At 40.0% G+C, this 13,276-nt stretch overlaps 1 protein-coding gene across 1 annotated transcript in view; it reads right to left on the bottom strand.

The window, feature by feature from the left end:
- Positions 1–13,276, bottom strand: part of GABBR2 (gamma-aminobutyric acid type B receptor subunit 2) — a 462,692-nt gene that overhangs the window by 442,173 nt on the left and 7,243 nt on the right. The window contains 1 exon segment of the mRNA XM_031055642.1: positions 12,915–13,008. Within this exon segment, the coding sequence (XP_030911502.1) occupies positions 12,915–13,008 (94 nt within the window).

Genomic DNA, 13,276 nt, shown 5'->3' with positions numbered 1-13,276 from the left:
CCAGCTCACAGCAGTGCTGTGAATCAATACTTCACAAGAATAATCTCTAGGCAAATTACTCTGCCAAGTCTAATTTTAAACATGTGTCATTTTAAACATTCTGTAGGAGAAATATTCAACCACAGGTGACAGATCAATACAAGAATTCATATGATTCCTTTGAAAATAGATATTCTAGGGTTTGATCAAAGTGGTTGTATGCCGAATTCATATTTGAGCTGCATACAGCAACTTGTATGCCATTGGGTCAGAAGATTGCTTCAGTTTGTTTTATCTTGCACAAACACATTTTCTATTGGTTTCATACATGTCAAACAGAGAATATGAAGTCTTGCATATCGATATCTTATATACTTGTAGTGCAAAAGCTGCATCAGCTCAAAGCTGTGCATCCCTTTCCTGGTTCTGCTTTTTGTCAGAAACCCCATGCTTTCCTTAAAATCAGTGGTAGCTGTGAGAAAATTCAGCATGCAGGCCCGCTCCTCCCATCTACAGGCACAAAGCATTTGACAGGCATTTCACATATTGTTGTAGCTAGCTAAGTAATTTCAGCACACTATTTGCAGTTTCCCAAGTAATATGCCAGGCCACGAAATGGAACGGATGCCGTACACGCAGAAATGCAGAGAAAATAGTAACGCTGGAGAAAATCTTCCCTGCTGCTAATCAAAAATCACCAGGGTGAGAAGGTATTATACACAGGATCACCACACCAGAGAAGAACCTGAACCTCTGCTCCCCAGGACTTGCAGCCCACCTCACCCCTGAGACAAGCAGCATCCTCCCTGCCCCTTCGGCAGCAGTGATGCCACTGTCCTCGTAGAACAGCAGCCACCTGGCTGACCCCTCTCCTCCTTTCAAGCAGCCAGCTCTCCCTATCCACAGGAAGCCCCCCCAAACCTACTGGAATTCACAGGCAGTATGGAATGGCACTATGGAATTCATAGGCAGTCATAGGCAAGGGAAGGAAACACAAAGGCCAAGCCTAGGGGCATGGAGAGGAAGGAAATCTGGGAGATGCTTGCTTCTCCGAGTAGAAAAAAAAGCTCTGATTTTCAGCAAGTCTCATTATATATGCAGCTGAAAAGCAAATTACTTCACCACCTTGTGGAAATTCAAGGTTTCAAAAGAATTCCCTGTGCCAAGCTGGGATGGAAACCCAAAACCTCAAAGGTTTTCCTGACTCAATAATCTGAAAGCAAAACAAATGGAAGGGCTCCTAAACAGAAGGTTAATTTGGTATAAATCAAGTTTGAAATTATATGTTCAGAGCTTGGCAATTTATTTTGTGAATGGCTGACATGTTAAAAAAAAGGAAGCATTAGTTTGCTGCAGAAAGTAAGGGTAGCTTGTCTAATTTTAATTTTAAAAACATGGCGTTACAGGTCAACAAATTATTCTGAAACTGACATGCAACTAAGAAGTTTTTACAGAAAATCTCCACATAAATTCTAGTTATAAACATTCTAATTTATAATTACAATATATACGTCACATGACATGAGGGCATGGAAGTAAATAGATAAATAAAATTAAAACGAGCAAAATAGCAATGTATAAATAAGCAAAAAATGTCTACCTTGGGCCCAGCAAATGGCTCCATGCAGGAGATACACTCAATTAATCACTAACTGTCCACAGTGACCCTTCTGCCAACACACCTGTGCAACTGGATGGACAAGAAAAGAGCCCAATGCATTCTTATACACAAACACAAGGTGAAATAGAAATGCCCTTGCTTAGGGTGGAGAAAAAACCTTGCAAAAAGCCTTTCTTTTTTTCATCACCATTGCCCATAGTGAGAAAGCAGCAAGGCTGAGTGGAGCCCTTCATGTGGGGAAGGAGATACTGGCTTTCTTCCTGTACAAGGCCATGGCCAGATCAAATGCAGTAAGATCAACATTTATTATGGATATTTCCTAGACCAAGAAATTTAACACATTGTTTGGGCACAACATGAAGTAGGCAGCACATGCTCATAGCACAGTCTGCATAGCAACAATTTAACACAATGACTTAATAGGTATTTTCCATTCCTAAGCCTTATGAGTCTATAATGTGATCACTGAAAACATATTTTAAAACATTTTCTTTAACTTAAGATGAAACTCTTCCCTGAGCAGACAGCCAGTATAGGCCAAGACGTTGCTTAAATCCCATTTAATACCTTCCTTAGAGGCTTAAATGGGATTTTGTTGGTGAACAGTCCTTGGACCAGGCTTCCTTACCAGCATTATTTCAGCACTGACTACACTAATGAAAAGGAGAAGAAAGCAGGCATCCATGCTGCCAAACCTCAGCAGATAAAGGGCTCTGAACTGCTCTTTCTATCCCCAAATCTTCTCACTAGCTAAGTGAGGACACGGGCCTCCATTGAGTCATAGTTTTGGCTCATAGGTAGGTAACAAAAAATGTGGGTTTGACTATCCAATACCCTCTTTAGCATTTAAAAAGGCACAAATCTGCCACCACACCTCACTGAACCCCTGTTGCTCAGCCAGTGCCTTTAAATTCATAAGAGGGCAATGGTGAATCAGAGGCTATGAGATAAGTTTCAGCACCATATGGATGGACACACATTTAAGGGAGCATCACCTTATTCTATAGATCCATGAGCAGCTTCAACCTAGACCAGTCTTTTTCTCTTCTGGTGCTACTGCTGGCTGCCCTCAGCATTGCTGCATTTAACCCATGCCTGGCAAAAGAGCAAACAAGGCTATGAATTACAGCAGCCTCCTGTCACTTGTGTCCTGAAAATCTTCTTCCTGACAGAAACATTTAACTATCTAACTAGACAATTGTTTCTTATATAGTATTTTTATTGCTAACTAATCCTGTAAAGCTTGCATCAAAACAAGCCCCTCTATTTTTATTTTTATGAATAAAATAGCTATATTTGCCATGCTCATGACTGATCATACAGGTATAATCTTCATTTTCAGAATAGCATCTCCTGAGGCTTATTACCTACAAAAGCAGATAACTAAGCCTCCGTTTCACATTTGAAGACAGAGTCTTTCAAGTGAGTTTGCCCAACACCCTCAAAATTTACTACTAAAATGTAACAATGGGGAGATTTTAAGATGATACATCAACTCACAGCATCTTACATCCACTTCTCAGATGTGAAGCATTTGAAATAGCCCTGATTTTGAAACTTGATTTCAGTGTCAGAAAGTGTTTGACTTTAAACACTGCCTTCCACACTGTTTTGGGGAGTTTTACCTAAGGTCAATCACTGCTGTTCAGTACACTAAAGTACCTTTTGCAAGATTTAGCTGAAAACCTTAGGACAGAGCTGGTGACCAGATGACTCACTGTTGGCATCTCCTTTGTGAGTTCCACACAAACTGAGTAATATTCAGAGACGGAAACTGTAGGAGGAAATTGTGCTCCCTCGTAGAAGCACAATCCCTGAGAACTTAAAAATAGAAAAAACCCCAAACACCTGGCATAAATATGTCATCCACAGCCAATACTTTCCAAAGGCAAAAGGAGGAATCTTTTCAGTGTTGTCCTCCTTGCCACATTAGCCTCAAATTTCACAGTGTTTAGAATTCAGTTCTCAATCCCCTGATAAGTATTTCTGAACTGTAAATCACTTACACAGTTATTAGTTCATGTAAAAGCTTGATTATAGACTGTATTAACTGTGTTAAAGACTGGCTATATATTTAAGCTATATGTCACCTCATGCCTCCCACACACAGATTCCTCCCCCTTGAGTAACACCCATTAACATTTATAGGATGTTCTAATCCCAGCCTCACATGTTAGTTTTTTTCAAAGCAGGTTATCATTCACCCCTTCTTGTCCCACGTGTCTCTGCTCTTGTTGCTTAATCGCTCAGTGTAATTAGAGTACAGAAGCACTCACATATCCTAAGAAACCTTGGTAATGTATTGGAAACCAATACATTTCTTGTGGAAGGAAACTCCTGTTCTGACATTGAGACCAAGCCCCTACCTACTGCCAAGAGCAGCTTCACTATCAAGATACTACTATCTGCTGTAACACGCCCCAGCTTTTTAAGTAACTGCTATCCAGATACAATTATTTACCTCCCATAGCACCATCCAAATGTGCAGGCTATCTACGTCACAGTATTCACAGAATGACTACATTGGGAGACCTTCAAGATCATCTTGAAATTAAAATTTTCATTTGAAATGAAAATTTTGTTTTGCCTCAAACCCTAGTGTCTCACTCCCTGTGTGTAGGCTGAAAATCTCTCTGCCTCCTTTCCCTTTTTCCCAGCAGTGCAACACAAAGATCAAATTAATTTCCTCCATTCTGAACAGAAGGCTTGAAGAAAAGAGATAAAATTACTAGTATTTACAGCAATGGTGAGATTATTCCTGAAGTAATAGATGAAATTCTAGTGGCAGCACTTTGAGAATAAAGATGACAAACTGCAAAAGACTGAGAAGACACAAGAACGCATAAAACGCTGAAGGAAAAAAAACCAAAACCAGCAATTCTTTCTATCTAGTTTAACACTCAGAGGTGGCTTAATCTGTAACCTGCTCTATTGTGGATGGAAAAATGATTTCTAATAATACCAAACTTTTGAGCAGTTAAGGAAAACACACTTTCTGCCCTTCGGTAAACTATCTCATTTTAACTAAATAACCTTTGTTAGAAAAAAAAGATGTTTGCTGCTGTAACTACAGTAAAGGCTTCTGCTGACATTGAGATAACACCTCCTGATACCCACCAGTGACATAATCATGCCAGCCATACAGACCTGCCTTGAGTAATAAGGCCCTAGGGACATAGTACTCCCACCATGTCACTCCCTTTGTTTATTTTATACAAGCTGTTATTTTTGCCAAGGTCAAACACATCATTTTCAAATACGCGTTAGTTGTAAAAATGACTATTTTTTGATTGATTGTTTTTTAAAAATACTGTACCTTGCTTATTTCTCAACTACAAGATCCTTGAGATGCGATAATCTAATTTAAAAAGATATTTAATACTGCCATTGATCCTGAAAGGATTTCTATCCCAAAGGCTGAATGAAATCAGCATTTTATTCCACCAGGCAATTTGAAACTGTAAAGCAAGTAACAATGAGTGCCTTTGCTCTTAATTAAAAGTGGCAATTCTAGGTCTCCTCCTCATAGAAGCACTGCATTTTCATAGGTGGGCTGGCTTTCTAAAGTGCTGAGCATTCAGCAATTCCCACTGTTGTTGACAGAAAATGCAAATCACTTCGTGCTTTTTGGAAAGCAAATCTTTAGTTCAGGGACCTAACTAGAAACCTTAAAAAAAAAAAAAAGAAAACAAAGAAAAAAGTGATGTGGAGCTGATACTATTAGCATGCTTCTCGGCAAAAAAAAAAAAAAGAGGAGCAGAGGGGAGCTTGGCTAAGTTTAAAATGCAAAACTTTTTGTATCACTTTATACACAGGCAGCTATTGGAACTTTATTTTGCTGCATCGCACAAAGTCTTGCTGCCACTAGCACATCTCTCCAGATTATATTTTCACCCACAACATGGGCTTTTGTTCTGCTTATAATTTTTAGAAAAAGTAGATGGGAAAAAAAAGAGAGGAATTTGGCTTTCTCTCTTGATCAACCTTCTGTAAATTATTAATACTTCAGTCTTGCCAAATTCACAGGAGAAAACAGAAAGCAAAACCCAAGGTGCTTCTACAGAACTTTATATGGAAGACCCCACAAAAACACAGAACTTAATATTTTTATACCATATGTGTATACCAAAATATACCTACATGGTGCTGGTAAGATAAACATGAGTGCACATCTGAATGACAATGCTTGAAAAATTTTACATGTCATATTTTATACTGCACTAAGTGTTAGTCTGTCAAAAATTGTCCCTTCATATAGGGTTAAAGATATTAAAGAAAGAGATTTATTCTTTGCTAGAAAAACACTTAAATCCCTGTGAAAACAGGAGCAGTAAACAGTGGAAAGGAAGTTAATTAGCATCCCAAAAGGGGCCTCTTACTACTTCTCCCTGGAGGTTTTGGATGTAAAATGGTTACTTAGACACCTATTGTGTGTATGAATCTTCACATAATTCTGTAGTTCAACGAAGCTGCAGCAGAAGCTGAGACCTACCCTAGGTAAATGGTAAATTAGAATACATAACTGCTTTAAGGATATAAAAGATTCAACAAATAGATTCTTTTAGAGATACGTGGTGGTGGTTATTTGATAAATAAAATAAAATAGATTATGGAAATAACTTAATCAGACATGATAAGTTCCTCTGATGGGGATTGTGGCAAAAAGGGTCTTACAAAAAAGGTGGGGGTAAAGAAGAAGAAAATCAGTTCAGCCAAGGATTCAAAAAATGTTCTGCAGAGCCATCTACTCAGTGACAGAGCACATGAACCTGGCAGACCCAGCCTGCAAAGAAGCAAGCATATAAGGTTTCCACATAAAGTCTGTGACTTTATGTCTCACAAAGCAAAGAAGTTTTCTGATTCCATCAAGATCAAATCCACCAGAGTCCTTCATAAAAGGGAAGGATCCCCTAGACAGCCATAAAAGTCTGAAAGCCTTGATCCCCCTCTTTTACTGGTGATGTCCTGAGTCTGTAGCTGATGAGGTATTGCAGGGAGGGAGATGTATGTGAAAAAAAATTGGAGCTGCTCCTCTCATGGCTTCAGGGCCAGCAAAGATTAAGTTGAAAATAACAAACAAATCACACAGAAAGTTGTCCAGGGACAATGATTTTGGGGGATCCTTAAGACAAGACAGAAAGGTTTTCTGAAGTACATATTCTAGTTTGCAGCAGAGTGGGCAGAAATCCTCAGCTGAAATACATGGTCTGTATTGTAAAACGTGGATAATCCTAATGGTCCTCTGATCTTAGAACTCATTAATTATTTAAGGAAAGTACCATGGCCATAGTAGGAAACCTAAGTTTTCTAATCCTATCACTCAAAGTCCTGATGTTCACTTTAAAGCAATTAGTCCATTATCTGGGCCTTCGTCTCTCAGAAGCCTCAGTAACAACAATTTGGACATCCCTGCTGAATTAGCCCCCATATTTTTCATTCTTTGTGAGTATAGTTTCTAGGCAGAAGGCGGATATTTCTCTTTAATTTGTTAGCTTTCCTCTTCACCTTTGAGAAAACTCGTTTGAAAAATACTATGGATAAAATTGTCAGAAATAAAGGCAGATGATAATGAAAAATTAATGGCACAGAAATTGATCATTAATCACTGACTTAGCAATGAGATTACATGGCTATTCCATCACAAGGGGAAAAAATGAAATTTAAAAAAGTGTTTGCCAGTCAGTATGCCCCATTTCCACTCAGCAGGCAGTATCAAGCAGTCCCCAAATCCAGCAGCTCTTACCCACAGCAAAAGCCTTTGCAAGTAGAGAAATCCCTGCTTAGCAAAGAAGGCATCCCCTAAGTGTCAGTGGCATGGCAAGGGAAGACATAGGGTGACTGAAAACATATTCCACCTGTTCTCAGGGGCACCACCTTCTTTAAGTCATAGCAATGGTGTAGCTGAAGGAGCTTGCTTCAGGAGTCAGGCTACTGGGCCATTAACGTTGCAGCCCAAGAACCACAAAGGTACTGCAAATCTCATTTCTAGCTCACCTAGACCCACAAATCAGAGTGCATCTGGCTGCTGAAAAGTTAGAGGCTCTGTCACTGATTTAGTTCCAAGATTCTTAGTACAAAAATAAATTTGAAAATATGTGATGTATGTGCACTGCATCATGTCAGTTTGGAATCCCACAGTCTGAAATAGGCTTCCTGGGATATATGGGGCTGCTGTGTATTAAAAGACATCTCCACAAGACTGAGTCATAGCTGTGCTCACTGATCTCAGTACACATCTCTGCTAACCCCAGCTGTTCCAAAAATTATCCAAGTCAAAAGGAATCATGGGGGATTTTCCTCTGTTAACTTTCACCACTTGATTCCTTGAGCCAGACCTCTGCATACAGTGGTTCAACCCTTCTAAGGAAAAGTATCTCCTTTCCTATCACAGCAATGGTATCCACTTGAGTTTTGTTTGGTTCCCAGATTCTACAGTTTGCTCAAAGGCATTATTCTTCTGCCTTATGCCATGAAAATGTCCACAAAGCAATGAAATTGAAAGCAGAGAACAAAGCTTGATATGTGCATGTATCATCATATTCAGATTATTAATGCAAGGTGGTGTTTTGCAGCCTTGACATGCAATGCATGCTATTTATGATGTCATTCTAAATAGTAACTTGTATTAAATTAAAACAATATAAATAGCATATCAACAACTTTCTTTGTGAATGCTATCATTAAATCTCCCTCATCTAGCTCCTTCCTCTCCATTTTCCTCTTACAAATATTTTCTTCACAGTTATCACCAGGATGTTACATCCCGTCTTTTCCACAAACTTGAGTAATTAACTCTGGCTGATGTAAGAGGACAGGGCCTTTCTACTCCTTCTCCAAATGCAAATAAATACTATTTCCTAGATTTAGTCCAAAAAATAGTTTTTCCGTGCTGATGGAGCACATTTGGCATTTGAATGTAAAGATTCCATGAGAGTGTGTTTTGCAGTATGCATAGGATAAGTTATACAAGAGATTGCAAGACATATGCCAAAAACTGGTTTTAATCTCTTTGCAGAGATATTTAGAGGATATACACTCTGCAGGTCTGGGATCCGCACCCAGAGGAGTGGGTGCAGTGAATACATGATTTCTCTCCTCTCCCCACCCACACCTTAACATCAGCGGAGAAGCCAGCATGGAATTAACATAAACACTTAACTTTCAGATTCTTCCCTCCAAGTTTACAAAACTCTAAAGCAAAAGGAGGCTATATTGGAGTCATGTTACTCGGAAGTCAGAGGGGACAGTGACTATTTAAAGATGTCCCTTCCAAGCAGAGTGTCACCAGCAGAGCAGACAGTGACTGGCACCATACACGCAGCGCGGCGCATTTTAATGCCTCCCTCTCTGCAAATATCAGACAGCACAAGTACTCAGTAATATTTAAAGGTAAGAAATTACCCAACTGCCTCAACATATGCCAGACACATGCTCACCTGACGACACAAAAACAAATGTCTGCCAGCTCTGTCTGCTGTTAACTTACCCTCTTTCAGACCCTGACTTCTCCTGTGTATTCAGCTGTTACCCTTAGATGACCACAACACAGCCTCACCTGTGCCACTCTGAGCACTCCAGAAATCAAAATAAGGCTCCAGACAATTTAGTGCTCAGAGCACTCACAAGCATGACAGGGCTCACCCCAGAAACCCCACGTGACTTTGGTACATCATGCTTCCTCTTGCAAATCCATGGAGGGACATGGATCAATGCCTCCTAAGATAGAGGGCCTAACCAACACATCACATGCACTTCTTTAGGGGGTAGAGGTGCCCCTGCTCAGCCCTGTTACAGTAATGGTGGAATTCTTCATACAGCAACCAGTAGCTGTTTGTCCCTCTCTGAGAACCACCTTGTGGAGCTCCAGTGCACACACACCTTATTCTGTACCACTGACACAAACCTGCTCTCCTGTTTCTGGAATGTGTTCCCCATACTCAGCAAAAGTGAACAGTTTTCTTACTTCCACTTGCAGGAACAAAACGTGAGTGGGTTTTGTTGACACCACTCATGATAGGACTTTCTGGAAGGGGCATCTTTATTTGGGGGCTCAGGGTCCTTTAAAACTCAGAACAGCTGATAAGAATGACTCAGATGGGTGCATGGTCTTTGTTAAGCTTTGAGAGTTTTACTGAAAACATGCACTTTTTTAGTAAAAAAGAAAAAGGAAACTAGATAAAGTCTACACATACTACACCTAGACTGTAATTTCTTGTCAGATTAATTAGGAAAGGCACTTTCTACTTAGTTACAGAATAGAAAAAGGCAAATATGCCTCAAACATCAATAAGCTCACATTTTTCTTCAGATTTTGTGGAGTCCTGTGCATTTTCCGCAGTTCATCCCTCTATGCCAACTCACTATTTAAAGGTATTAGAATGTATTATTTCACAAAAATGAGATTATATCATGCTTACCACAAGGTGTTTGTTGTAGTTAGAGAAAATTAAATAATCTCATCTCCCCAGTACAAATATTCTTTCCTCTTTGTGGTAATATACCCACTTACTTCAGGAAATTTTTTTTTTAGCATGTCAAAACTCACTTTGATTTTCAGAAACAAGTGCTTTCTTGACTATGCATGTTTAGATTCAAAACAAACTCATACTGTCTGTGCACCACTTGCAGCACTGCTCCTACAAGAAATCAGAAAATCCAATGCATATCTGAGGGAAGATGTCCAGATGTAGAAGGACAGATATCCAACTTCCATTAACTTCCCTTGCCTTCTTCCACAATGCCTCTTCCTCCAGTTACTATATGGTCAGTTTCTGCCTGATGCAAATCAAATACTTTTAACATTTATAATAGGGTCCACTAGAATGATTAATTCCTTTTTTTTTTACGGTTATTATGCTTTTTTCCTCTAACAGATGTGTGTCAGGGTGCTTAAGTTGAAATCATCTTTCCTCATTTATGTGCATCTTGAGCTGTATCTAGTCTTTGTAGAGGTTTTTCTTTCATTATTTTGCAAAATATTTCTTTTCTTTTTCAACCAACTAAAGCTATAGTCACAGGGATGGAAAAAAAGAAAAGAAATATTGTATCATGATTGTTGATCTGAAGCCATAAGCTATCAAGCACCCTTAACTTCTAGGACTTGGTCCAAGGGCTGCTGGAATTGGTGCATTTACTGCCATTAATTTCAATGGGGTTTGGATGAGACTCTTTAGAGATCACTTTATAAATTTTTGAGTTTCTAAAATAACACAATTATGAAATTTTACCCAAGAGTCTCATCTAGAGAGAGACTCCCACTCTCATCGAAATGAACAGCACGAAGTAAAGTCACTTAGACCAGAGTTCTGCAAATGCCTACATTTGAGCTTCGTTTTATTGGCTGAGTCTGCATAGGAATGCCCAAATAGATAAACACATGCCCATGAAGTAGAAAAATAGACTGGATCAGGATCACACTCTGAGCACATTTAAAGATCAAAAAATACCCAGGACAGAAGCCTCTGCATTTTTGTATGTGATGTAACCTGTGGTCATATTTCATAACAAAGATGTAATTCACACAATCTCGACTGAGTCATAAACTAAACATTGTACTTAAGTGCTTAATTCAATTTAAATGCTTTGAAAAACACTAGAGCTGCTGCTCACGTCCTCAAAGGTTAATGAGTTCAAGTGGTGACAAACAACAGTTGACCTTAGAAGGCACACTGCAGTTCTTCAGATGGCTGGTCAGAAAGTAAAGGCATTATGATGCTTCCTTATAGAAACCAGAACTGTCAAGCCAGACAAAGTATTCAGTTCAATCCTGACAGAATGAACCTGAATGCATAATAAAAAATTAAAAAACAATCTAGTCTGTTTATTTTCATTATTGTTTTTCACAAGGACTTAGTTAAAGCATTACGGAAAATTGTAATACAAGGATCAGACTGCAACAATGAGGGATTTTGGAGAGACACAAGGGAGAATACATGACTTAGTAAATCACTGCCATACATTTCCTAAGCATTATAAATATACTGCAATTATTTCTCAAGCTATTAAAAAATCCCATGTGTTCAAGGCTCTACATTTTCTCTTTCAAGAGCCAACAATGTCACAAGCACCACCTGTGAAGCCCTGAGAGGGAGAGCTACTCCCTGGTCTCTGATTATGCAATGATAAGGATCCAGGCCCTTCAGGCATATCTATTTATTGGCAGTTTCAGAAAATAGGCTGAGAATCAAGTGGGCATGATGAGCCAGCTACCTTCCTGCTTACCGTAAGTGCACCGAAGGAAAAAGGTAATGCCTGAACCGAGGGAGAAAGTTTGTGCTGCCATTAGGTATTTAATGGCTATTCCAGGCACTCATCCATTCCGTTTGGGTGCAGTCAATCTAGCACTCCTTGTGGACACTAACTTATTTACTTGTCACTATTAAGCACGCAGTAATAATGACCCAACTGTACTCCAGACATATATGTTCGCCCGACTTAGCATTCCACAACCATCCATTTATTAATTGCCTAAAAGCATTCAAAGCAACACAGCAAGCTGGCAACATGACCCTGATTTTTTATGTCCCTGGAATATCAAGCAGTAAAAACACAATTTTTAAGAAACTTATACTCATTCCAGAACAAACAGGGTAATTTTTCTCCTGAATATTTTTATGATAACTACCTAGTCTAGAACCCAAAATTGCTATGAAGAACGTCACAATATTTTGACTGCAATAAAGCGCAGCACCTGATTGATTAAGATATTACTGTATGAAGAAGGGACATCCTGCCTAGGCTCCTCTAATTCCTATGCATATTTTGTAATAATTCTATCCAAGGGAAAAACTAATATAGAGTAACATAATGAAAACAGGATTAGGAGACCTGTGATTTTTTCCTGACATGCATCTCACTTTATGAGACAGGTAATACCATTCAGAAAATCCCCATAATTCTTTTCATTACAATTGCAGAGTTCCCTGAGATTCATTTTTTTAAGGAAACAAGCAGCTACTCTAGGTTGATCTCGCCTGTATTCCCTGCCAGTATCTAGTCTTGTTCACACAACACAACAGGATGGCAGCCTGCTTCTTCCCAAGTGACATCTTCAGCAGTATTGCCCTCCATGCATTTCTGCTCAGAGATATCTTAAAAAACCACACTATGACAAATGTATGTCAATAAAAAGCAGCCACCCTGGAAGGAGACGCCTTCGGTAGTCATTTCAGGGACGGAAACACTGTCACGAAGCAGTACAGCCTGTCGTTGCTGTTCTCAGCTTGTTCCCCCAGGACCCCGAGAACCCAAAGGGAGCAGACAGGGGCTTCCTTAAATCACAGTCGGCAAGATTTTCAGCAGGCACTTGCTTTACCGGGGGTTGTCTTGGAAGCGAACCCCGGCGCCAGCATTGCGCAAGAAGCGACTGCCATCTTCAGGGGAGCCCCGGTACCGGAGCCGCGCGTATCCTCCGCAAACACACAGGTACTGAAGTTGTAACAAAAACCAAAGGCAGTTGTGGGCGGCTGGTAGTGGCAACCAGCTCGACAAAGCCCTCGCCTCGCTCCCTGCCTCCCTCTCCCAGGTAAAGGGAGTGTGTTTCCTCGCTCAGCCGGGCTCCCCGCTCTCCCAGCCCTGAACCGGCCGCTGGCAGCGCTCCGGAACGGGGGCAGGCATCCCACCGCGCTGGCAGCGCTCCGCGGGGACGGGCACTGCAAATTTAGTTCTTCCCGAGAA

This window comes from Geospiza fortis, unplaced genomic scaffold (genome assembly GCF_000277835.1).
Source record: "Geospiza fortis unplaced genomic scaffold, GeoFor_1.0 scaffold206, whole genome shotgun sequence".
NCBI lineage: Eukaryota > Metazoa > Chordata > Aves > Passeriformes > Thraupidae > Geospiza > Geospiza fortis.
This window is presented reverse-complemented; position numbering and strand designations above follow the sequence as displayed.